The 25,000-nt window shown below is 44.5% G+C and overlaps 1 protein-coding gene across 4 annotated transcripts; it reads left to right on the top strand.

Annotated features, from left to right (window-relative positions):
* Positions 1-709: 709 nt before the first annotated feature.
* Positions 710-20,282, top strand: LOC147007036 (rho guanine nucleotide exchange factor 11-like). 4 transcript variants are annotated; one of them, XM_085867616.1, is made up of 15 exons: positions 831-1,184; positions 1,297-1,437; positions 1,666-1,745; positions 1,913-2,035; positions 3,613-3,730; positions 4,213-4,313; positions 5,114-5,191; positions 6,573-6,648; positions 6,863-7,030; positions 7,205-7,292; positions 11,282-11,432; positions 13,784-13,876; positions 17,126-17,368; positions 18,419-18,630; positions 20,111-20,282. In XM_085867616.1, the coding sequence occupies exons 1-11, from the start codon at positions 1,073-1,075 to the stop codon at positions 11,346-11,348; spliced, it is 1,152 nt and encodes a 383-aa protein (XP_085723742.1). In that variant the 5' UTR covers positions 831-1,072; the 3' UTR covers positions 11,349-11,432; positions 13,784-13,876; positions 17,126-17,368; positions 18,419-18,630; positions 20,111-20,282. The 4 variants fall into 4 exon arrangements, with proteins under 4 accessions (XP_085723745.1, XP_085723743.1, XP_085723742.1 ...); XM_085867617.1 differs by lacking the exon at positions 13,784-13,876 and having other exon boundaries at positions 828-1,184; XM_085867618.1 differs by lacking the exon at positions 17,126-17,368.
* The last annotated feature ends 4,718 nt before the right edge of the window (positions 20,283-25,000 follow it).

The raw sequence follows: 25,000 nt of genomic DNA, 5'->3' as shown, positions 1-25,000 counted from the left end.
AATACCCATGAAGCACGACATAGCAAAGTGATCGATGATAAAATGAAGGATTGCAGGACAAAATAAAACAATCCTGCAGTGGAAATGAGAATAACTCACCGACTTGCTGAGATAACGCACCAATGGAGCAGCTCCGTGAAATGGTGGCCTCAAAGAAACTGCACTGGTTGTTTTTGTTGTTTTTGTTGTTGTAGTTCTTGTTGTTATTATTATTATTATTATTATTATTATTGTTATTATTATTATTATTCCTCTTCTTCTTCTTCCTCTTTTTCTTCTTCTTTTTCTTCTATGAATTTTGATGGCGCTTTCAGAGCCAGCAGGCTCCATACACGCCATGCACCTGAACATGATCAAAATCGCATATTATCCCATCAAGTGCAAGGAAATTTAAATGGATTTCCCACACTCCTTCAGGAATTTTAGTGCCACCTTACAGGGTTGTGGATGCTTCTGGTTCATCAGCCTCAATGCCACCGGTAGATCCAACACCTTGATCCCCTTCACTCCTACATTCTGTACCAGATGCCACCGATGTCCCTCATAAAGAGGGCAATTTTGGAATATATGATTCAGATCTTCTTGTTTCCTGCACGGCTCAGAAAACCCCGAAGGGTGGCAAGCAATTTTATACATATATGAATTTAGGTGACAGTGCCCGAGTCTTAGCCTACCAAGAGCTACCTGGTCTCTCCAGGAAAGCATGGGAAGTTTAACTAGAGATACCACATCTGGATGCACCATGTAACAGAATCTTCCCTTCGTGCTGGAGTCCCACTGAAATTGCTATTTTTTTTCTCAATGTGGCCTTTGGCCAGACTAATAATTCCTGATGGTCCCAGGAGGGATTTGGGTGACATTTTGCAGTTTAAGGGCATGCTTCGTCACAAGATCACAAGCCTCATTTCCACCAATGCTGACATGAGCAGGGATCCACCAGAGGTCGACCACCAGACCCCTCCACTTCACAATATTAACCAAATGACAAATTCGCAATGGTAATGCCTTAACCTCACTCACTAGGTCTGACTGTCCCACTCTTTCCACATTAGGACAAGAAGGTTTACCAGCAATGGCCGAGTCGGGGCAGGGGCTCGAGGCTCCAAATTGGCAAGACTCTGCCAAAGAGGAATTGCTCAAAAAATGTACTCCTCGTGAGATGAACCGGCAGAAAGTGATCGAAGGTGGTTGTTTCGCTTCTGGACAGTTTTCCAAGTTTTATTGTGCTTTCGTTGACATGCATATGTTTGAGTTTCTGCATCTTGTATTGAGGACAGGAACCTTGCACTCTTGCAGAACTATTTCAAACTGAGGACAAGCATGTACAGAACCTCAAGATTCTGCAGGATGTGTTCCGTACTCACCTGCAGCCTGTACTCACCCCCAGGGAATTGCAGAATATCTTCCTGAATATCGACCAGATTGTTCCCATACACGGTGAATCACTGCTTGACCAAGAGTCATCTCATACTTTATTTTAGTGGTATCAGTCGTTTTGGCCAAGAATTGAGTTCAAGTTAAAGTTCAAAATGCAGTTTTGTTGAAGTTGAAATTGCTTTGTGGAACAACTCTATGAAGGTCCTGAACATGTTTTTTTGAAACAAGCACTGGTGTTTACACGCATGTATTTATTTTTCATGTATCCCCCTGCCCCCCTCGGTGCAGAAACTTTTAACGAGTCCATGAAGAAGATGAGTGAAAAAAACGACGTGGTTTATGAGATTGGGAATCTCGTACTATATTATGTAAGCAGGTTGTTTGTTTCTCACAAATAATTTTCTAATATTCGCTCCCCTGTGTGCACCCACTCACTACTATACTTTCGACACAATGGCCATTGATGCACATGACTGATGATCACCCAAACATAGGCAATCATGTGCATGATTTACTCGTCCGTTGTTATGCGCAGTTTTCTGGCGAACAAGGGCAAGCGCTGACCAAGGAAGCATGTGAGTTCTGCAGCATGCAGTCGATGGCTGTGGAGATGGCTCATGCCAAGCAGAAGGAGTCTCACTTCCAGCAGCTCATGGCTGTAAGTAACGCATCGCACTGGCAATCAATGTACTGTACAATAAAGGGCCATTTTGTGTTTCTGCAAAAGGACTTAAGAGAGTGCATAATTTATTTGGGGAAATGATGATGTCCTCAAACATTTGAGAACAAGAACAAAACCTTTTCAAAGGTAGATAATGTATATATTATATATGTATATTCTTACAGCCATGAGTTCCGAGTGTTTATGAGAGGGTTAGTCCTTGTTTCTCCTCGGAAGAACCAGAGCTGGGGCCACCACTCACAATTAACTTTCGAGTATGGTGGGTTGCTTAACAACCACAAAAGCCAATAAGTTAACCATGAGTTCCAGTGTCCACTGTCTAATTTGCCATTTAACAAGAGGTCATGTGGCCTCCTGACCGGGGAACGCGCCCTTGGCGATGCACCAATCTTGTCTTGGTTAGATCTTCAGGAAGGCGGTTGAGCGTTGACTGCTGGTGCACACCGACTATGACAAGGTAATTTGTTTGGGAATTACCTCCCAGTCTATCTATGTTTGGACAATGCAGGATCAATGCAAGGAAATGACAGGTTGGTTGAAACACACAGACAGAAACCAGCACAGACACGTTGAAACGTCATCAAGGAATTTATTATTGAGAAAAATAAATAAACTGAAGAACTTTCTATCTCCTTGTGATGTAAATGGATGAATTCAAATCATTCAAAATAATCTCAAACGAATAAAGAATTCAACAAGTAGTTGTAGAAAAATGGACAAAGAGCAGATGCTTGTCACTATGCCTCGCTTAACAATTAAACACAAGACATCCGTACCCAGCAGATCATTCAGGAGGAAAAGAAATCCAGTCTCGGCTAACCAAGACAGAAGTCGTCGTGAGTCCAATAAAATGACCCCAAATGTGTATGCGTGCCTGGGTCAGCGCCAGCACCCTACCTCGCCATGCACCCACCCGCAAATAGGCCCAAACACCAATCGACGTCACGTAGTCACCTCCAGGAACCAGGGACGCCAAGAATCTGGTACGCAAGAGCCAGGTACCGAGTAGAACCAGCAGTAAAGAGTAAAAGGTTATCCCAGAAGAAAGAAAGGGAACCTATTATTTACCCTTCTCCAATGCATCAAAGAGTTAAAATCCAGCTAGACAAGGGAATGGGTCTATTCTGAACATGCATTTATGGAAATAACTGTCTGAGGACCTGGATGAGGTGTGCATGAGTGTTTCGCTTTGATGAGGTGTGCATCGGATACGATTCTGAAATCCATCACAATATTTTCTGCAGTTCTACATGATTCTGCTTTTCTCTGTTATTATCTTGTCACAGAGAAAATGTCTTTTAAGATTTCTGTAAGTTTTTTCTTCGTCATTTCTGTTGCTCCATTGATCACTGGTTCAATTTTGACGCTCTTCAGATTCCAGGATCTTTTCATTTCATTTTTCATTTCTTGATATTTGGTCATTTTCTTGAGTTCTGCGTTGTTTTGGCCAAAATCACTGGGAACTACCTGACACTTCAACGAGCAATGGAATTTATTTCTTTTTTTATACCTAAGTACTATATCCAACCCTGAAATTCTCACGGTGACGACAGGAAGCTCTGAGCAGCCCAAAATGCCGACGTCTGCAATTCCAAGACTTTATGCTGATGGAGATGCAACGTCTCACAAAGTACCCACTTCTTCTTGAAAATGTGCTCAAGTACACGGCAGGTATGTATATTATTGAACGTTTTTAGCTATTTTAATTGGTTCGTGGGATAATAGAAAAGTTCACATTTTATAATCTGACACCAGTCATGTTGTTCGCTGATTTTAACTATCTGGATAAATACCAACGAGCTTTGCCAGTTTTAGACCAAGCCGAAAAGGCTGGAGGTCTGAGGATGCTCTACGCTCTGCAGTCCAATTATTTGTGCCATACATACTGTAAAGAGGTTTGCAAACTGAAAGGAAAACTTTAAGCTTGTGTTCACAGTTGCAAATAGATTTGATGATCAAGTTTGAATTTGTCACTCTCATCTTCTTGGATGAGAGGGATGATTGGCTTTTGAACTTCCTCGTACTGGTGTTTATGTGGAGATTAAAAATACTGATGCAGGCATTCCCTTCTCCTGAGATGAACGTGGGTTTGTTGGGCTTTTGATGCAAGGGTCATTTTGGTCAAGTGAGCAATATTCTGAAATCTGTTGCAGTTTGTCATCCAGACAAGGATAAGTTGCAGCAGGCTGTGAAGTGTTCTCGCGACATCCTCTTTCACATAAACGAAGCAGTGCGGAAACGGGAATACATTCAGGTGGACCATTTTTTTTCTTTCTTGAAGCACCTGTTAAATCTTGTTTGGCATTTTCTTGTGGTACACTGTTCCTGCCCAATTCCATATCTCGTCGATGCATGACGTCATCGACAGGTGCCGAAGGCAGGCAGTACTCGGTTTTTATTCTGTTTTCTTGTTTGGTTTGTTTGTCTGGGCGATATTTCAGCCATCCTTTGAGCTTGGAAGCTGAAATTTGGAGACAAAAGTGAAGATGTGTTTTGGCAAAAACGCTATTTTTATTTTTTGATGAATCAATTATTTGATTAATACTTAATTATTATCGATTTATTAATAACTTATTTATTTTGTTTCTCATCCTGGCAATATCTCGGGCACCTTTTGAGCTCGGAAGCTGATATTTGGACATGACAGTGAACAAGTTAGTTGACTTTAAAGGGTATTTTTGATTTATTGATAAATCAATTTATTGATTAATTTTTCGATTAATTACTTAATTTTCAAAAAGTTACAGATTTGGATGAAATGGTGGTGGTTTGGGTATGCTAATAACCAATTGATTAAGAAATTATATGATTGTTATTTATTTATTTTAATTATTCAATTATTGGACACCACTCCCTCCCAATTCTGACTGCATGTGCTGCAAGGCATCATCGCCATGAGCAGAAGGCGCACCGGCGATGTCACGCGCTGGAGGATTGTTATTTATTTATTTGGCATGGTGGCAGTGTACTTTGAATATACAGCTCATTCTTATTTGTTTCTCACTTAAATATTGTTGCCCAAATAACCCTCTTACCTCTCACTATTATCATCAGAAACTGGAGAACTACCAGAAAAAGCTGGACCTGTCAGTCCTTCAGCGCTCAACTCATCCATTGGACTTGGAGTTCAAGGTATCCAAGCTGTACTTTCCATTTACAAAATCTATTTTTGTGTTTGAGAGATCTTGGTGGAATTCTGCACTGGCATATGAACATGTTTTTTTTTGTACTTCTTTGATCCTTAGAAGATCAGATTTGGATGACGCTTGTAAGACCCCAATCCTCTATGTCGGTCTCTTTAAAACAGTGCAAGAGTTGCAAGCTCAACGACAGTCCTGTATATCGCACCCCAATCCCCATGTTAACCCAATATAACTTTCAGCAGACTCAAGATGTTATCTTTGGTGTTACACAAATGTCCACCGGGGCAGGCACCATGCAATTGTTATAAAATTTTGATTTTAAATTGGTCTGGGATTATTACCAGCCAGGAATTTCCTCAAAGTCAATGTTGACCCACTTGCGATACAAGATGTGATCTTTAAATTCCAGGGTTTTCCACTGAGCCAAATGCGACTTTGTTCACGCTCCAAGGAGGGGACCTCCTCCGCATTGGATCTTTTCTACTCGAACACATTTGTACACCGGCACCAGCATGGAATCCTCTGTGAGGCCATGCTCCATGCCAAAGTTGCAAAATCCTCTCCCAGGGTTTTATGGAAAACCCAAGCTGAATGGAGTAAGATACTGTGGGAGGAATCCCCAAACTGGTCCCTGTCCTCATGCCTCATGCAGAATTTACAGGTGTTTTTTTCCAGGCAGGGGTGCAGACAGAGTGCATCGGCATTCCCATGAGCCTTCCTGGCTCTACGGGCCACAATTACATTACACGGCTGCAATACAACCACCTTGCAATCTGATCGTTGGGTTCGTTGAACCGTCACAGCCATTAAAGGGAGGAATTGTCCGTTATAACCAAACATTTCTGGCAAATCGCATTGCCAATGACTCATTGCAAGTAACCCAATAATTTTGCTCTGGTCTACTCATGGCCAAACTGTCATATGCCAACACTCTTTCGACGCCTCTCCCCGCCCCCACCCCTGCCCCTTTGCTGGAGACAAAACTGCACTCAATCCTTCCTGGCTTGCTTCCGTGTCCAGGGTAAAGGTCCCGTCAGCGGTAGAATGAGCTAAAAGGGTGCGGATGTCAAACACCCCCTTGTTTTGAGGATGGCATTGTTGCATCCCTTGGGTCAATTCCTGCTGATTTCTTGAGACTCCATCTGGGGTCGGTCCAGCTGGAGATTTTTGTCTCTCACCCACAGAAGGTTTATTAACCTCTAATCATTCTCGAGTTTTGAAATGACCGCTGCGTTTGATATGCTTCCTTAATTCCTATACTTCATTGAAGTCTTGGTCTTCTGTGACTCCGCAGTCGGTATAAAACATCCATTCATCCTTTGTGTGTGTGTGTGCTTTATAACGATGGGTCATTGATCTCTCATCTGCAGAACCTTGACCTGACACAGCGGAATATGATCCATGAGGGGCAGCTTTTGTGGAAGGTGAACAAGAAGACGACCTTTGGTGAGTTGAGGACTCACTTGGTCACGGAAAGAAAACTTTAATTTCACAGTACCCTGAGTAAAGTTGATTCAGTCTGTTTGCACGGGTGTTGAAGACTCAATCGCACACCGAAGAAAGAAGGGTGAAGCCATTTCTACACTATAGAGCCTCATGCATTCTCCTTCTTTCTCAGAAAGATTGCCTGCACTTGCATGATACAATCGTTTGTTCCCAGAACTGCACGTTTTGCTGCTCGAAGACATTTTGGTGCTGATGCAGAAACACAAGGAACGGCTTTTGCTTCGCTGTGACAGCAACAGATTTGCCAGTGCAAAGGATGCCAAGCAGACGTTCAGCCCAGTCATCAAGCTCGACTCGGTGCTGATCAGGCCTGTCGCAAGTGGTCTGTGTCACCTTTCTTACCACAGTTTTCTGTTTCGTCACGTCATATTTCATGATTCCCTTCACCCTCTCTCCTGATTCACAAATGCATTGAGTTTTCTGTCGAGACTAATTTAAATCTCGTTGCTCTATCATGCAAATAGTTTCATTTGATTGTCCAATTTTCTTGCCACAGATGCAAGGGCATTCTTTGTTATCACAACATCCCCATTGGGGCCACAAATTCATGAACTCATCGCTGCCAGCACAAAGAATAAGGACACGTGAGTGCACACAATGTTTTCTTTCTCATTCTTGTGGAGATATTTCTTGGAAAAGATTGAATGTGTGTTTGGGTGTTTGTTATCATATTTGCCGTCCTTTTGAGAAAACATCGCAAAAAGTTGAATTCACAAAATATATTGTTGCGGACCCAGAGTCAGGCGAGAAGACCACGAAAGGGGGGGGGGGTGGGACGATACCTAGGGTTCCCACCAGATTCTCCGGAATTGCAGGCCTTCACACACGGATAACACCGTGACGCGGCGGGTCGCGAGCTGACCGTGAACGCCAATAACCAAATCACGTGACTGAGGGTCCTCCGTCTAATGGAACCGGTTACATTAAATGGTCACTTGATCTAATTACCGTTGGACATCCCCTCTATACGCCTTGTTCAAACCGGATCACCTTACCGGATCAGATGCATTCGAGCATACCTGCCAAGGATGTACCAGTGAGAAAAACAAATTCTTGGGGGACAACATCCCAGTTCTGCTGGGATACGGACCATGCTGGACCATTGAAGGAAAAGACGGAAACGAGCTGGGAACATTTATATCCAAAGCATTTATTTACAATCAGGCGAGGAAAGGTATGTGGCACAGTAAATGGGTTTTGTTATTATGTACAGCAGGGATGGCAAGGAATTCGTAGGGAACGACAAAAGACAAGCAATTTACAAAAGCAGACACAGAACAGACTTATCCCGTGATATCTTCTACAATCTTAACTTATGCCATGACAGGTGCCATCACATACACACACACACACACACGCACGCACACACACACACACGCACGCACGCACGCACGCACGCACACACACACACACACAGAAGATTTGTTAGCCAGAAAGAAGGAGAGTAGATGAGAATTAACGGCCTCTCAATACCAGGCACGGTCGACCGATTAACACAGGCCTGGCTTACAACACCATGCTTGGGGCGCTGGACGAATGCCAGAAAGCAGCCATTTGCTGGAGCAACGAAATGTAAATGGGCAACCATCACCTCTCTTTTCAGCAGGACACGAACAACAGCCAGTTAGTGTCCACAGAGTTGCTGAACTGGGTGTCGATCCCGATGGAAAAATGTGGATGCCTGAGGTAAATAATCCGAGACCGCAGCCATGTTTGAGTCAGAATAAAGTGTTCAGGAAAAGCCCGTCAGGTGTTTAATGACTCACATGTCCTGTGAGTCCAGTGTTAAAATGAAAACCCAAATAAAATGTGTAAACAAGTCGTCGATTTCCAAGCCAATGTGTTTTGATGGAAAGAGAATAGAAGGAGTCTCCGTTGGGCCGACGGTAATCTATCGCATGCACGAACGCTGAATATTGCTCATGCAGAAAATTAAAACTGATGTAAAATCATACGTCATGAACGTGTCGTAAAGAGGAAAAGGTTATCCCATACGAAAGAAATGAAATCTGTTCTCTACCCTTCTGCAACGCATCAAAGAGTGAGAATCCCACCAGACAAGGGGATGGGTCGATTCTGAACCTGCATTTATGGAAATATCTGTCTGAGTACCCGGATGTTGTGTGCATTACTTGGATCCGATTCTGAAATCCACAACAATATCTTGTCGCGTGGGTGGCCGGTTCAGGTTTAACCCCCGACCCAATTTTGTGGTGACGGGCGGTTAACAGCCCCCGAATGGCTGAACTTCTCCCTTGGAGGCCCACAGCTGAAACTCGGACATGAATGCGTGCATGCCGGAAAAGGGCGGGGCAGATTTACACAGCAGAGGGGTGGGGGAGGGGGGTGGATAATACTCGAACCACACGAAAAATACATGGATACAGTTTGTTAAAATGAGCACATTTAAAGAAAATAGGCAAATATTTACAAAGGACAACAATTCAAAAGGTAATGATAATAACGTGAAGTAAATAAATCCTAAAGTTGAGGCACCTCTTCACATGGACTTAAATACAAAGGAGAGCAAAATAAAACGTAAACCCTTCCTTTATTCTTGTCGCGAGCTTGGCCCACAGCTGTCTTTGTGGAATTTGGAATTGAGGCCCTTCCACCAGCACGTGCACACGCGCGAAAAATGGCGCCAAGTCGCTTCTCTCGCAGCAGGACAAACGTATTTCAATCAATCCACGAGCGGCACTCAACACCAAGGCTCAGAGACCCAGTGCAGCTGCTTCATGCATCGATCGTCGTCACCGACCTCAACTTGACAAACACGAGGATCGTGGTCCATTTTTCACGACTCAACCAAGAGCCAAAGGCCAGCATCTTGCTTCACCATGGGAGCCAGATCGCCTCAACATGAGGACAAGAACCGTGCCCCACTCTTTGTGCGTCGAGGGAAAGGCAGCCTTAAAGCCCTGTTCTTACAGGCCATCTCCTAACTCCATCAATTTTGAACTTTTTTTTTGCATTCCTTCCCTCAACTCAACTCTGCCTCGTGCGTGCACTTAACCTGAACTCCACTCTCCTTCAATGTGCAACCAACCCCACTTTTTTGACATTACACCGAATCATCCTTCATCTCCGGGGCATGGCCTGCTCGCACGAAACTCGGGAAGGCAAGGCTTCTGCCTGCTCGGTGAGCTTCTGACATCACGCCCATCAATCATCAGCCTCGGGGGCGTGAGTTTGCGTGCCATCACCCTGGGAGGTGGGGCTTCTGCCTGCTCGGCACGTTTGCTTGTTTCCCATCATGGTTTTGGTCATAAAAAATATCAGGAAAGGTCACAGGAGGACAACTATATACTGGGGAAGCTTATTCTTAAACCCTAGCTAATTAACACCTTCCCATTAACCCCACCTTTCTCGGCTTCACGCTGTGACAACCAACGCATTTGGATCATTGGTATCTCCCATGGTGAGGCTGAGTCTTTGGGCCTCTCTCTGAGGTTGAGTCTCACTCTCTCACCACACGCAGGTCGGTGGTCTTTCTGTCTTCTACCGTCACCTCTCCGGTCTCACTCCACCCCGCACTCTGTCTGTGATAGGTTCCACCCCCCCCACCATATTTCCGCCGGGCGCTCAAGTTCTGGTAGAACTACCAAAATCGCAAATCACTGCTCACCTTCACTCTTTCATTCCTCTTTTTCCCCGCCTTTGGAATAAACTCCCACACACTTTCAATCCCATTCTTCCCTCAAGGTCTTCAAAACAGATGTTCACCCCCACCTCTTCTTTTCCAGCATCCAAAACCACAATCTTTTCCACCCCCATTAATCCACCCGAAACCCGCCACCTTCAAATTCCATGCCTTCCTTCCTGAAAGTCTCTGTGGTGTCCATCTTGTCTACCCCATGTTCCCCTCCCCATCTCTCTCCCTTCCACAGATCTCCGAATGTCTCTGTTCCCCACTGTTTGTCCTTCCCTCTCCTGCCCCTCTTGCCTCCTGTCCCAATTGTTGTGCATTGTGTGTTCGTTCTCCTTCGAGCTTCGACAATGTATATAAAAAAGAAAACACGACACCACCCCCCCCCACCCCCCGTGTGGTGACACTTGACACTGAAGCTCACAGTTTCCCTACTTAATTACATTGACATGTCTCCCACACGTCCACGGACCAAAAAACCCAATTAAATCCTAAATTCTCCATTAAATTCTTCCATCGACCCCACAACCGAAACAATATATAATGATAAAAAAGATGATTTTTCTCGGACGTTTTTCGAGTTTATCTTTGTTTAAAATACATTTATCACAAGTATCCACCTCCCACTTATAATACTTAATCTTTGCTTCTCATAAAGAAATGAAAATCTCAGAGGGTTTATTTTCATCGGTTAATTTTCAGTTAAAACATGAAATGGAGAGGAAATCAAAGAGTTTTCAAATAAATTCAACCAATAATTTTCACAGAAAGATGTGTTTTCTGATCCAATTGTTGTTGAATATTCATCGATGGCCCAACTCATTTGGTCTACATTAGGTTCAGACAATTTAAAAAGGTAAAAGATTTCAATGAGCACAGAATCGACTTCTGTTTTTTGGTAAGATCCATTTTTTGTGTTTGCAGCTGGATGCACTTCCTGGAGGAAGCTTGCAAGAAGCAAAAGCTACATGGCTGCTCCGACCACTTCTAGAAGTTGCAGGGCCCACCATGTCTGCATCACAATGAAAAAAAAGTCATGAGGATCATGTTTTCAAACTGAAAATGTCACTTCCAGGTATTGCCCACAGCTTCACTCCCCTCACATTCTATCATTGCACCTTTTTCTACCCCCGTTTCCAGTGCACCACTCCGTTTCTTGCTGCTGTCACATTTACCTTTGAATTTTCTTCACAGCTTCGGACAAAATGGAAGTTGTTCATCGGTTGGTTGTATTGTAAATTGAGCAGCGGTGTGGCCAGCTATACCTGTCAACACAGCTTAGATTGAGGCCATGCTTGCCCCATGTGATCAATTCACATCCTCAATATACATCTCAAGATTTAATTGTATACTTCCACACCACATGACCCATGTCTTCATCATTTTCACACTGTGTGCACCCTGGGTATCGGATGATATGTTTAAAGTTTGACATAGTGAGGTTAAGCGGTTTCTTCCATGAGCCGAGACCATGTATTTCGGCACATATATTGTTGTTGTTGTTGTTGTTGTTGTTGTTGTATGCAAAACGGCATGCCTCAAGGCAATGGTGCCCTACAAACAGTGATCTCTGATTCATACTCTTACCTGCACTCCAACCCTTTCCTTTTTGCCATAGTACATGACAAGCATACATGCACACACGCCATTCAATGGGAAATTGTTAAAAAGCACGCCGCGATGCCTTCCGTGGCTCGGATCATCCCCATCCCTGCTGCACACTAAATAACCCACACACGAGAATTCGCGTGCCATTATTTAATTTAAATCTGCATGCCAATTCCCAACTGGCACCGCACCTAACTCCACAACTCACTCACCAAATCTCACCACTTTGACCACAAACGCCTCCCGCACATGGGAAAAATATTCCCACTCTCCCTCATACCTCTGCATCACCACAATTCACCACTCTATTTTGAGGAGCACCATGCGTCAGAGTGTGCATGGTACCGCGCGATGCTCAACAATGCAAGAGACGCCAATAGCTCCACCGCGTCTCACCGGAAACGTCCCGGGTGAGCATCCGGAATTGATACAGCCCTCATCCAGTCGTCACACCATGGCAAGACCGAGAGCAATGAGGAGGGGTTCGGGTCCTGGGTGTGAATCAGAAGGGTGATCCGAGAGTTTGGTTCAGATCCCGGGTGTGCATTTTGACTCGTGAAGGAGCCCGTGGGTGGCAAAGAAAGCCCGCTGCCATCCGACATTCAGACTGCACTTGGTGCACATTCAGGGCCGGGATGCCGGCTTGGGGAGCATGCCCCATGATCAGTCATGGGCTTCGAGCCATGCCGGTGCTGGGAGGCATCTGAGCCGGTTTCTGGTCCCAGAGCCAAGCAGGGCATGGCTAGGGCCGCTGTGGCCCAACAGAAGTGCAGGATTTGGCCCACAGTGCGTCGCTTTCCATTCCTCACCCCACCCTTCACCTAGGGCTTATAAAAAGGGGAGCATGGAGTCATTCGAGCCTCTTCTTCAGAACATTATTTGTGTCCGATTGCCGTCCAGAATGCGCTTCTTCTTGGAGAGCTTCTTTTTCCTCGAGAACCTGATCCGAGGTGACTGCCATCCTTTGACACTCCTTGCCTTGCTGTCGAAGTCCCACCACCCCTGCGCAGCCAGACGAACCAGTGCGGAGCGCACGTTGCCTTGAGCCCCGGCGAATAAATAAGCAGGATATAATGCGCCATATCACAAGGTGGGAACGCTCAGGCAGAGCATCCCAAAGAGGTTCATGCTTCACATACAGACTGTTAAACGGTTAGGTTCGGGATCTTTCTCCTCATACATCTGTTCTGCTCTCTCTGTCCACCCCTCTATCCAGTCTTCTGTGGATGCACAAAGAACAACATTACTGACTCGCAATCCCATTTTCCTCTGGCACGACACCGGAACACTAATGTCGCCTACATCGCACCTCCTCACTCCCACACTGGACACACCAATATCTTTCCAACGACCCCTCCCGAAGCGTCATGGTCCACGTTGGTCAGCCGACCATGCCAGGTATTTGGAGGGTGCTCAACCTCACCCTTCTCTTTCGATCTTTGCTCTCTCACTCTGTGTGTGTGTGTGTGTGTGTGTGTGTGTGTGTGTGTGTGTGTGTGTGTGTGTGTGTGTGTGTGTGTGTGTGTGTGTGTGTGTGTGTGTGTGTGTGTGTGTGTGTGTGTGTGTGTGTGTGTGTGTGTGTGTTTGATGGCGCCTGTCCAAGATGAAGTAAGATTGTAGAAGATAGTCGGGATAATCTTGCTCTGTCTTTTAAAAGTTGCCTTTTGCCACACCCCACAAATTCCTTGCTACCCCCTGCTGTACATAAAAAATAAACCCCATTCTCTGTGCCACATACTTTTCCTCGCTCGATTGTAAATACATGTGTAATAGAGAAATGTTCCCAGCTCGTTTTCCTGTTTTCTTTCATTGGTCCAGCATGGCCTGCACCCGAGCTTCGCTGTTATTCCCCAACGATCTGTTTCCTTGCCGGTACATGCTGGGCAGTTCCGCTCGACTGAATCCGATCTGGTAAGATGATCCGGTTTGAGCAAGTGTGTACTGACGGTGTGTTCTCCAGTAATTAGATTAAGGTAACGGTATTAATGAGACGGAGGAGCCCAATACAAGTCATGTGGTCGACTTATTGGCATTTGTGGTCGATTCACGACCCACCAATTCACAGTTATTCTTTTGTGATGGCCTGCGATTCCGGAGAGCCTTGTGGGAACACCCCCGACCCCGGGTCTGCAACAATATATATATATATATATATATATATATATATATATATATATATATATATATATATATATGTGTATATATATATATATATATATATATATATATATATATGTATATATATATGTATATATATGTATGTATATATATATATATATATATATATATATATATATATATGTATGTATATATATATATATATATATATATATATATATATCTTCTTCTTCTTCTTTCGGCTGCTCCGGATAGGGGTCGCCACAGCGGATCATCCATATGATCCGCATAGTGATTTGGCACATGTTTTACGCCAGATGCCCTTCCTGACGCAACCCTGGTCGCCTCTTACAACAGAGGGATATATATATATATATATATATATATATATATATATATATATATATATATATATATATATATATATATATATATATATATACATATATTGTTGCAAATTCGCGCCCGCCGGCGTGTGAACGACCACGTAACTCGAATCGCGACACGTCGCCCACCAGACGGACAATTTCGTCGTGACCCTCTCGGAACAACGCCGGGAGCTAGTCACGGGTGGGGGTTTAACCTCACCACGATCGTGCCAATTGCCCACCCGCGCAGGATAGGGTTGCTCGCCCAATTCGATCTTCCTAAGTACCTGCGTGAATGGTCGACCGGGCGATCGTACCACGCCACAGGCCGACTCTGGACACGAACCGCTGAAGTGGTCCGTTCCGTGCTACAGTGATAACCGAGTGGTGTTATCGTCTGCCTTGACGGTTCCGATTAATTACCGGGATGTTGCACCCACTACGAACCCCTTACGTGAAGCAGGATGGAGATTCAATAGAGAAAAGAAGAAGCGAAACGGGCACAGTTCATCAAACAAGCATTTTATGACACGACACATGGAAAGCACGTATATACAGCCATACAAAAATGCACAAAAAGCAAATGTAAGAAAAGCAGTTAAAACCGACGATACGCGTACACACGGCAACACTTACACAGTTTTACTTCACAGACGGCGCCAACACACATTTACACAAAAGCAAAAGAAGGAAGCCACCCTCACAGACAAGGAGGCAGACTGGCCCGTAGGCCAAATGTGTACGGGACCTCGAGGAGCGGCCAGGTCTGCGAGACCGGGGAGGTCTTACCCGCATCCTCGTGATGCGTTGACGGGCTAGCCGCAAAGTGTCCGCGCTGCTGTACCCCGACTCCGTGCCCCTGGCATGCTCGTTGGCACCACGTTTGGGGTGGGGGAGCAACGGGGCCCCCTTTGCACTATCTCAGCGCGGGGGAAGGGAAAATTGTTGATGCCCTGGGGGACGGGAGTGGCTGGCTGGCTTGGGTCCCGCAACGAGACGAGCGATCCCCCACACCGCAACCTCGTCGCCGACCGCCGTCCTCCTTGCCTCAGACCTGAGCTCCCTTGCTCTGACCCGCCGCCTGCAGCTCCACCGTGCGCATTCCCCTTCTTCCAGCTCAACTCTCAACTCCGCTTCCCACCGCTCAACGCTCCACGCTCCACGCCTCTCGCTTCTCTCACAACCAACTCCCCAGTTCCACACTCTACTCCCAGTTCCACTCTCTCCTCACGAGTCGCCTTGCGCTCATCATTTTATAGCTCTCAGGAGGCGCCGATATGCAAATTCCCGGATCAGGACGCGAGTGGAGGCGGGGCCACACCGCCCCCCCCCCCGGTCAGCCATTGGTCGGGCAAAAATGGGCGTGAACCTCCCCTGATCCTAAAATTTGCATAGTCGGACATGGACGGAATTCACCTACATCGCCTGGAGGCGGGGCCAAGCCGCCTCGCGCTTGCCCATTGGACGGAGGAGAAGTGGGTGTGAAGCATTCCTGATCCGCGGATCGACGCGTTCAGCCTCCATGGCCGAACGGCTCCGGGAACACAACGTTTGGTGTTGACTGGTGGTGTTTGGGAATGGCCGTAGAAGCGATGATGTGGGATGAAGTTGTGAAGGTAAAGGCGAAGGTGGTGGTGTTTGCGAATGGTTGTAGAAGCGATGATGTGGTAGCGTAGGTGGTGGAGGTGGCGTCGTTGTAGTGTGGTTGGCGCTGTGGTGGGGATGGCGTGGTTGTTGAGATGCTGTTTGTTTGAAATTAAAGACAGAACAGAGAAATGGCTAACTCAAAGCGTCGCAGCCCAGATGGATCACATAAATTCCCTCTATACAACGGGTTTGGGCGAACTACACATGTACCTCTGGAGATATCTCACCTGAGGGCCCTTTAAGGTGTAATGCGAATTTCCACAGCCGTAACAATATATATGTATATATATATATATATATATATATATATATATATATATATATATATATATATATATATATATATATATATATATATATATATATATATATATATATATATATATATATATATATATATATACATATTTCTGGAAATATGTATACGTCTATACATGTACCTACATATACAGGTATGTATATATATATATATATATATATATATATATATATATATATATATATATATATATATATATATATATATATATATATATATATATATATATATATATATACATATATGTGTATATTGTTATGGTCATGGGTACCGAATGTAATTTGAGGGGCTTAATCATCGTTTCTCCTCAGAAGAACCGGACCTCGGGCCACCGCTCACAGTAAACTTTGTGGTGTGGCGGATTGCTTAACAACCATGAATGCTTATCAGTTAACCATGAGTTCCAGTGTCCACCGTCTCATTTTCCATTTAATTTGAGGTCACGTGGCCTCCTGACCGGGAACGCGCCCTCGGCGATGCACAAATCTTATCTTGATTGGATCTTAAGTAATGCAGCTGAGCGTTTACCACTGGTGCATGCTGACAATGACAGGTTAATTATTTTGGGAATTACCTCCCAGTCTGTCGAAGTTTGGACGATGCTGGATCAATGGAAGGAAATGACAATCACGGACAGGTTGAAACGTCAACAAGGAATTTATTACTTAAAAAAATACATAAACTGAATAACTTTTTATTTCCTTGTAGATGAAATGGATGAATTCAAATCAATCAAATGTTCATTCAACCAACTGTCTGGAGCTGTAACCAACCCTCAAAAGCTGTGACCAACCCTCAAGAGCTTCACCAACCGTCAGGAGCTTGTGGAGCTGTCACCAACCGTCAGGAGCTGTCACCAACCGTCAGGAGCTTGTGGAGCTGTCACCAACCGTCAGGAGCTGTAATCAACCGTCAGGAGCTGCAACCAACTGTCAAGAGCTGTCTCCAACCGTAAGGAGTTATCAGAGCTGTCACCAACCATTAGGAAGGTGGTCCTTCCATCTGTTTTATGGGTGACCAGTGTGGGTGGAGCCTCAAGCAGACTTTAGCCAAATCCTGCTTGCCGATTGGTGCATCGCTGCACGTGACCTCCAACCGTCAATTATCGCGCTCATTCTCCCCTCACCATTGAACGAGATGCATCGCCCAATTAACACAGGCCTGGCTTATGATGCAATGTTCTGTGCGCTGTTCAACGCCAGAAAGCAGCCATTTGCCGGAACAACCGAGCGATATCTCAAAAAGTTGTTTACGGGTCCACATGAAATTTGGTGGGCAGGTTGGGTGTGTGACAAGGACGAACTGGATAGATTTTGGTGAAGATCCGGATCCAACGACTCAAATTTTCAAAGTGATTCTTCACCAGTGAGAGAGAAGGCCAAAAATGATATATCGTACGATATCGCAAAAGGTTGATGGATTCAGACAAAACTTGATGGGCACACTGGATTTGTGACGAGGAAGAATTGATTAAATTTTGGTGGTGAAGATCTGGATCCGATGATTTTTCAAAATGATGCTTCACCATTGAGGGATAGGGCTAAAAATGATAGATAGCATGATATCTCAAAGTTGTGTATGGATTCGGATTAAACTTGGTGGAAAAGTTGGGTGTGTGACCATGACTAATCGATTTGATTTTGGTGAAAATCTGTATCTGGATACGAGAGTTATTTAATTTATAAAGTGATTCTTCACCATTGCGAGATGTGGCCAAAAACGATATATAGCACGATATTTCAAAGATGTGTTGGGCCCGATATGTTCTCGTGGATCAGGCATTTTACATGGCGGAGGTATGCGCTCCACCAAGTGCCCTTCTAGTTTCAATTTGGTTTTATTTTGGGATGTGGATATGACACAGGCATAATGTTGCCAAATTGTATTTATTTAATTGTCTAACAACAAATGAGCAGCTTGCAACCAAATGCTGTTGATTAGAAATTGTGCATTCCCTCCTGTGTATTGTCACAACAGTATTTTATGAATTTTTTTCCTCAGTGCCTCTGACGAAGTTGACATTGGATGATCCACGTCATGAAACGTCATGAAACGAAACGGATGATCCACGCCATGAATAAAAAAAACACTTGTTCCATTCATTCATCATCACTTCAACATTGTCTTGCACATGTGGAAAAACTTTATTGTGCGAAGCATTGTCTGTCATTAATGAAGTGTCCAAGTTTTCATCACGACACCGGCTTGTGAAGGCAAGTACACTGTTTGGATTGTTTTTCATATTTCGATTTTCGTTTCTGTTGATGGTCTGCTGTTTTTTTTTTGCACATCAAGGATTGCAGGCAGAATTGCAATGACAAACTTGTGACTGGAATGAGTAAGAATTCCACGATTAGTTTTGTTCTAATAATAGCACTAAAGTGGAATTTTAATAAAAAGTCCAGTCATAAGCCTTCAAAACAGAGGACTTGGGGTTTTGGGGAAACGCAGATGAGGGAGGATGGAGGAATCTAATAAATAAGATTCATCGGATTTCTATCTGTCCACGTTTTTTGCAAGGACTGCTGGACCGCTAACCATCAAATTTGGCACACAACCCACATCGATCTGGTGATTGTCCTCAGGGTATTTTCATCAATCACCTGAGCATTTAAAGATCACTTTTCTGGCTTTTTCATTTCTATGCAATCTCATTGGTTAACACATATCACGTGACATATAATATGGCCAAAGGCCAGCACACCTAATTTGTCAAGCTGTGTCCTTCACCCATTGGCTGACTGCACAGCTGGCCTGACTCCACGCACAACTGACTTTTAGAAATGGAACTTTACAATGCTCGTGCTTTCTGCCTCCCTCACATTTCATTGTCATTTCAAAAGAGTAAAACATTTCAATGTCAAATATTGCCGCTGGAGCATTTGAGAACAAAAGACTTTGTAGTCTCTTGCGAAAGTGAAGTTTAAGAGGGAGTAACTTTTAGCAAGTAAGCAGTAAAGATAAATATCATGTTGTAAGCTGTGCACGTGCACAGAAGACATGCTTCAGGCCTCTCGCTTCACGGCTCGGACAATGAATTATGTGGGCTTCATTTATTTCAATTGCTTACAATTCTTTAATGTTTTTTTTTCTTTACTGAAAGGTCCAAACAGATATATTCAATAAAAATCACTTCTGCACCTGTTTGTCTGTCTGTGACTCGGATATCTCAAAACATTATTGATAGATTTGGATGAAACTTGGTCGATAGGTTGGGTGTGTGACAAGGACGAATTGGTTCGATTTTGATGAAGATGGAGATGTGGATACGAAAATTTCTCAAGTTATTCTTCACCATTGAGAGACAGGATCAAAAATGATAAATAACATGATGTTTCAAAATGATGTGGAAAAATTATGATAAAAGTAGGTGGATGAGTTTGGAAGGTGACAAGCATCTGCCGACCTCTCCATAATTATTCGCTGTGGCTTTTCTGTGGTATGGAATACCAGAGACCTTAACTTGAGACTTTTTGTGCTTTTGAAATTTTTGTGGTTTTAATGGAAAGTTGTACCTGAGTTATTGTAGCCTGGTTGGTTTAACAGAAGTTTTGTGACATCTCTCTTGAGAATTCTTGTGTTGACTTCCATTAACGATTCGAAAATCAGTTTGTAAAACGTTTTTGTTTTTTGTGCATTGCACAGTTTTGTGAAGTGAAAAGATTAATTGTGGATTTGTTGCTTTGGCCACAGATTATGCGGCTTGAAGAAGAACTGCAAGAAGATTATGGTTGAATCAACCAGAGCCTATCGAGTTTTCCAAAGGTCTTCATGGAAGCTCCAACATGGAGTTGACATTTGAAGAATGCTTGTGTGCTCGCTTTGTTACGTGCTGACTGAAATAAAGAAGTACATTAAATCACAATTGCAAATGTTTTATTCTTTGCATGTCACACTGCATGTACAGGTGGACATCACACACACACACACACACACACACACACACACACACACACACACACACACACACACACACACACACACACACACACACACACACACACACACAGACACACACACAGACACAGACACACACACACACAGACCCACACACACACAGACACAGACACACACACACACACAGACACACACACACACACAGACACACACACGCAGACACACACAGAAACACACACACACAGACACACACACACACACACACACACACACACACACACACACACACACACACACACGTTCTTATGCGATCAGGCAGCTATCCATGACGCAGCATCATTGAAGGTGAACCGTGAGATTATCGAGGCATGGTACTCCTGTGAAAACTCCATCAACCGACACATCAACTTGAACTCGCCAGCCTCCGCGAGCAGGGCACAGATTGGCGTGCTTTTAAAAGCACCCAGACACAACCGTACACTTTGGCTTGAATGGTTTCCAGCTTTTTGCGGTTGGTTTTGCACATGACCCAAAAGGCCTGACTGCCGTAATCTTATTGGGAGCGGAAGAGGGTTTTATTTTGGAGGAGACTTCCCTGATGAGCTCCCCAAGATGTACCTGCAAGACTTTGTGGAAGGTTAAGGCCTTTGGCACAGCTGGCGCCAAGTGTTTTAGGATGGGGTCTCCAGATAAGGCCCTTATCGAAAGTAACTCCTCGAAAGGAAACATCAGGGGAAGCTTTAATAGAATTGCCATCAATTTTTATTGATAAGTCCTTGACCTTCCTTTTACGAGAGAAAATAAAGAACTTGTACTTGGGCCCAGAAATCGAGAAGCCCCATTTTTGGGCCCACTGCTCAATCCTGCAAACCTCCCCCTGGCGTTTTTTGGCCGTAAACTGAAGGCTTCTGCTCCGGGCCCACATAGCAACATCATCCGCAAATGGAGATATCCTGCTGCGGGACACTAAAGAGGAGGCAGCATCATCCATCATGATGTTAAAAAGGGTGGGACGAAGACAGCTACCCTGGGGGATACTATTGACCATGGGAAACACAGAAGAAAGGGCTTGACCAACTCTCACTTGGAAAGTTTGATTCGATAGGAAATCACGGATTCACCAGAACATTCTGCCATTGATGCCGAGTCTGTGTATCTTGTACAGGAAGCCTTCTTTCCAGACTGAGTCATAGACCTTGTGGATGTAGAAGAACACACAGACTCAGGACTCATGATTGTTTAGGTCAAAGTTACATTTGCCACGGCGGCCGTGGGGTCTCAAAAATCTACGGCTACTTGCAATTATACAGCGGCCGCAGTATTTCCACGGTCACACAATGTAGCAGTCACATATGTTTTTATTTATCGGGGAGCCGCACGGCGTATTTAGAAATTATGGAGACCGAAAACGTGGGGGTGCCGTGTGGTCTTTGATTTGATGTCGCACGGTGACCTCAGAGCGTCCCTGCAGCGGCTATAGAATTTTCAAGGCAGACGCAAGGTCGCCTCAAGGTGCCCGCAAGGCGACCACAGGGGGACCCTAAGGCGAACGTCCGGCCAGATCCGAATTGAATTCGTTCCAGGAGGCTGTTCGGATTGCAAAAAGTTCGATTCCCAAACTATTTTCCCAATAAGAAATAATGGAGTGAATTAATCTGTTCCTGGACCCCAAGAAACCCCAATTTCAAGACACTTTCAACTGAAATTCCCCATGTTTAAGGTAAAATAAGATGAGTAAATGACCTTCGGTGTCGGTGTATTGTATGTAAACTGGTACAATCACCAATCCAAAGGTCCACACAGGCTCGAGCTCCAGCCTGGGTTCCGATTGCTCGCGCACTCTGCGAGCGATGCCCCCAGGGCAGCTCATCAAGCATGATGCCCCCAGAACCACAATCACTTTCATCAAACGCATCGGGCTGAGGTAATCATGGATATTCCAAATTTCAACCGGTTTTTCTGTGAAATTAAATCCTTGCCCGACAGTCCGTCACACCACGTGATCGGATTGCTTTTTTGTTATTAATTAAAACACAAGATGAGTAAAAAAAAAAAAACAGCACAAATCAAGGTGAAAACACGAGGAAAAGTACCGATCGACACACGAGAGATGCTTTCACGAGGACTTCCTTTCACGAGGACTTCCTTTCACGAGGACTTCCTTTCACGAGGACTTCCACCGACGAACTGAATGAACAAAGCGCGAAGACGCGGCTCGAACAGGTGGGGGAGACGCGTGAACAAACATGAACGCTTCGTTGTGTTCGGTTTTTTAAAATGTATTCGGTTTTCGGGCAAAATTCATTTTTCATTGATAAGAGGCAACGGCGGCCGTACAAACAATGCAAGCCTACCGTACGCCCTATGTACGGTCGACGTGGAACACAACGACGTCACAACCACGGCATGTCGAATTGCTACGGCCAACGTAGAAATGAAAAAATTTATAACTCCACGTTATAATTCCACGGCGATCCCTACTCCCTGTAAAAGATAGCCAAACGGCGTAGGGCCACCCTGAGGCCATCGCAGAAAATCTGCGGCCGCCGCACGTTTCTGTCAATTCAGCAGGGGGGGGGGGGTACGGCCACCGTCTCCTCGCCGAAGAGCAAATGTGACTTAGGCCTGAAGCATAACATATTCTCAAAGCCATATCTCTCTCTCTCTCTCTCTCTCTCTCTCTCTCTCTCTCTCTCTCTGTCTCTCTGTCTCTCTGTCTCTCTGTCTCTCTGTCTCTCTGTCTCTCTGTCTCTGTCTGTCTCTCTCTCTCTGTCTGTCTCTCTCTGTCTCTGTCTCTGTCTCTGTGTCTCTGTCTCTCTCTGTCTCTGTCTCTCTCTGTCTCTGTCTCTGTCTCTGTCTCTGTCTCTGTCTCTGTCTCTGTCTCTGTCTCTCTGTCTCTCTCTGTCTCTCTCTCTCTGTCTCATACCCCTCTCTCCCACAGTGTATAGCATGTTTAGTGAGGCATCGCTCTCCCAACCTCACCCCCCTTTATTTTCCTCACTCTTCCCCCCTTCCTCACCCCCTTCTAGTTTCCCCTCCCTTCTCTCCATACTCTCTGCCTTCCCTCACTCCTCTCTGTCCCTCCTGTCTCTTCTCCCCTCCACCCCCAATATCCCAGTCAGCGAAGCGACACATTATATTTGCGAGTTGACAATATTTTCAAACATGCATCATCGCCTATTAAATCAGGTATCATCATCATTTTCCCATTTTTCGTGTACATCAGCACCAAGTATCAATCACGACAACCTAATGTTCAAAGTTTGTCTTTACAAATTGACAGAAGAAAACACCGTGAGAGTGGACCCTGATTCCAAGGCAAGACTTTTTGAGGAGGCCAAATTAAAAGACCCCTGCAAGATGAAGTTGGGTTGACCAAGGAGAAGCCTTCATGAAGGTAAGCCGTTAATTATCTTGAAAAGGGTTGTTGAAATTTACCAAAATACCCAGTTTTCAATCATGTACTCCCTCAGAGTTCCCTCAGGATGCATGTAAAGTTTTGAGCTGCTCAGTATCATGGTTTTGGAGTTATGGAGGAGACTCACATACACTTATTATTCTTCATGTTAATGACTTTCAAAAGTCATCTGACATCGAGTCATTTATATTATTCACTGACAATTCAAATATTTTCTGATCACACCAGGGTTGACCCGACTCAATTTCTTGGCTTGTTCATTGATCCTAATTTATCAACAAAAGGATATTCCGACAATCGACACAAGTTTCTCTCACCAAATGTTTGTGCAACAAACAAGTTGAAGGGTTTTTCTCAGTACATGTGTTCCCTGTCATATTCTCCCCTTATTTTACCTTCTTTAAATTGTGGAATTTTATCTTGGGTGGGTCAATGTATCAAATACCCACAGGGAGAGAATTTTATTGATTCAAAACTGAGCACTCAGAATTGTTACTAACACTGGTTTTCACTCTCATACTGATGTGTTATTTCTCAGAAATAAGGTTTTGAAAGTTGATGATTTGTTCCATTCAAATTTCGGTAATCTCATGTTTCAATTGAATACTGATATGTTACCTCATGCCACGGAATCTTTATTAACCAGAAACAACCAAATTCACTCTAATCCAACAAGACAGAGTAATCACCCTCATTTACCTTTCACCACAACTGTTTTCTCACAAAAATCTCTTGTGTTCACAAAACCCAAATTCTGAAATGAACGACTTTTATTGTTATTGCTGCTGATGCTCTTTGAATGTGCGTTTCTTTGCATCCATTGGAATGTAATACTTTGGCCTCTTTCACGATTACTTCGGCTCTATTTTCGAGATATTGTTAGGGACGTCGCTTCTGGATAACTCCAAGAGAGTGACATATTCCGAGAAACCACAAACGTCGACTGCAACCCTCAACTCGGGCCGGATCCTCACACCCAAAGTGGGTTTACCGTGCCAGTGAATCAAACGTGGCAGATTGGGAATCGTGCCTGTGACTATGCGGTATCGTGCCTGTGACTATGCGGTCGTTAGTTTGGATGCGTGAACCAATGCTGCATGCTGCCGTACGTGGGCTCCCATTACCATTGGGAACTCAGACCAATGTTGCCCACTGGGAATGCTATTCGGACCAACGCAATGCAGGATAAATCAGGACACATTCAACACTTCAATAATTTATTCCACAGCAAGCAAGGAAATGTAAAGAGCGGAAAATGACGGGTGGAA

This window comes from Eptatretus burgeri, unplaced genomic scaffold (genome assembly GCF_056783735.1).
Source record: "Eptatretus burgeri isolate ZD-2024b unplaced genomic scaffold, Ebu_testis_v1 Ebu_testis_scaffold_884, whole genome shotgun sequence".
In the NCBI taxonomy this organism is placed as follows: Eukaryota; Metazoa; Chordata; class Myxini; order Myxiniformes; family Myxinidae; genus Eptatretus; species Eptatretus burgeri.
The sequence above is the reverse complement of the archived record's forward strand: the minus strand, read 5'-3'. Positions and strand labels throughout refer to the sequence as shown.

Bases quoted from the DNA above. Each gene is read 5' to 3' on its own strand.
- LOC147007036 (XM_085867619.1), top strand. From the start codon at position 1,073: ATGGCCGAGTCGGGGCAGGGGCTCGAGGCTCCAAATTGGCAAGACTCT. The intron at 2,036-3,612 runs GTAAGTAACGCA...CGGTGACGACAG, and splicing joins ACTTCCAGCAGCTCATGGCT to GAAGCTCTGAGCAGCCCAAA. The intron at 5,192-6,572 runs GTATCCAAGCTG...TCTCATCTGCAG, and splicing joins CATTGGACTTGGAGTTCAAG to AACCTTGACCTGACACAGCG.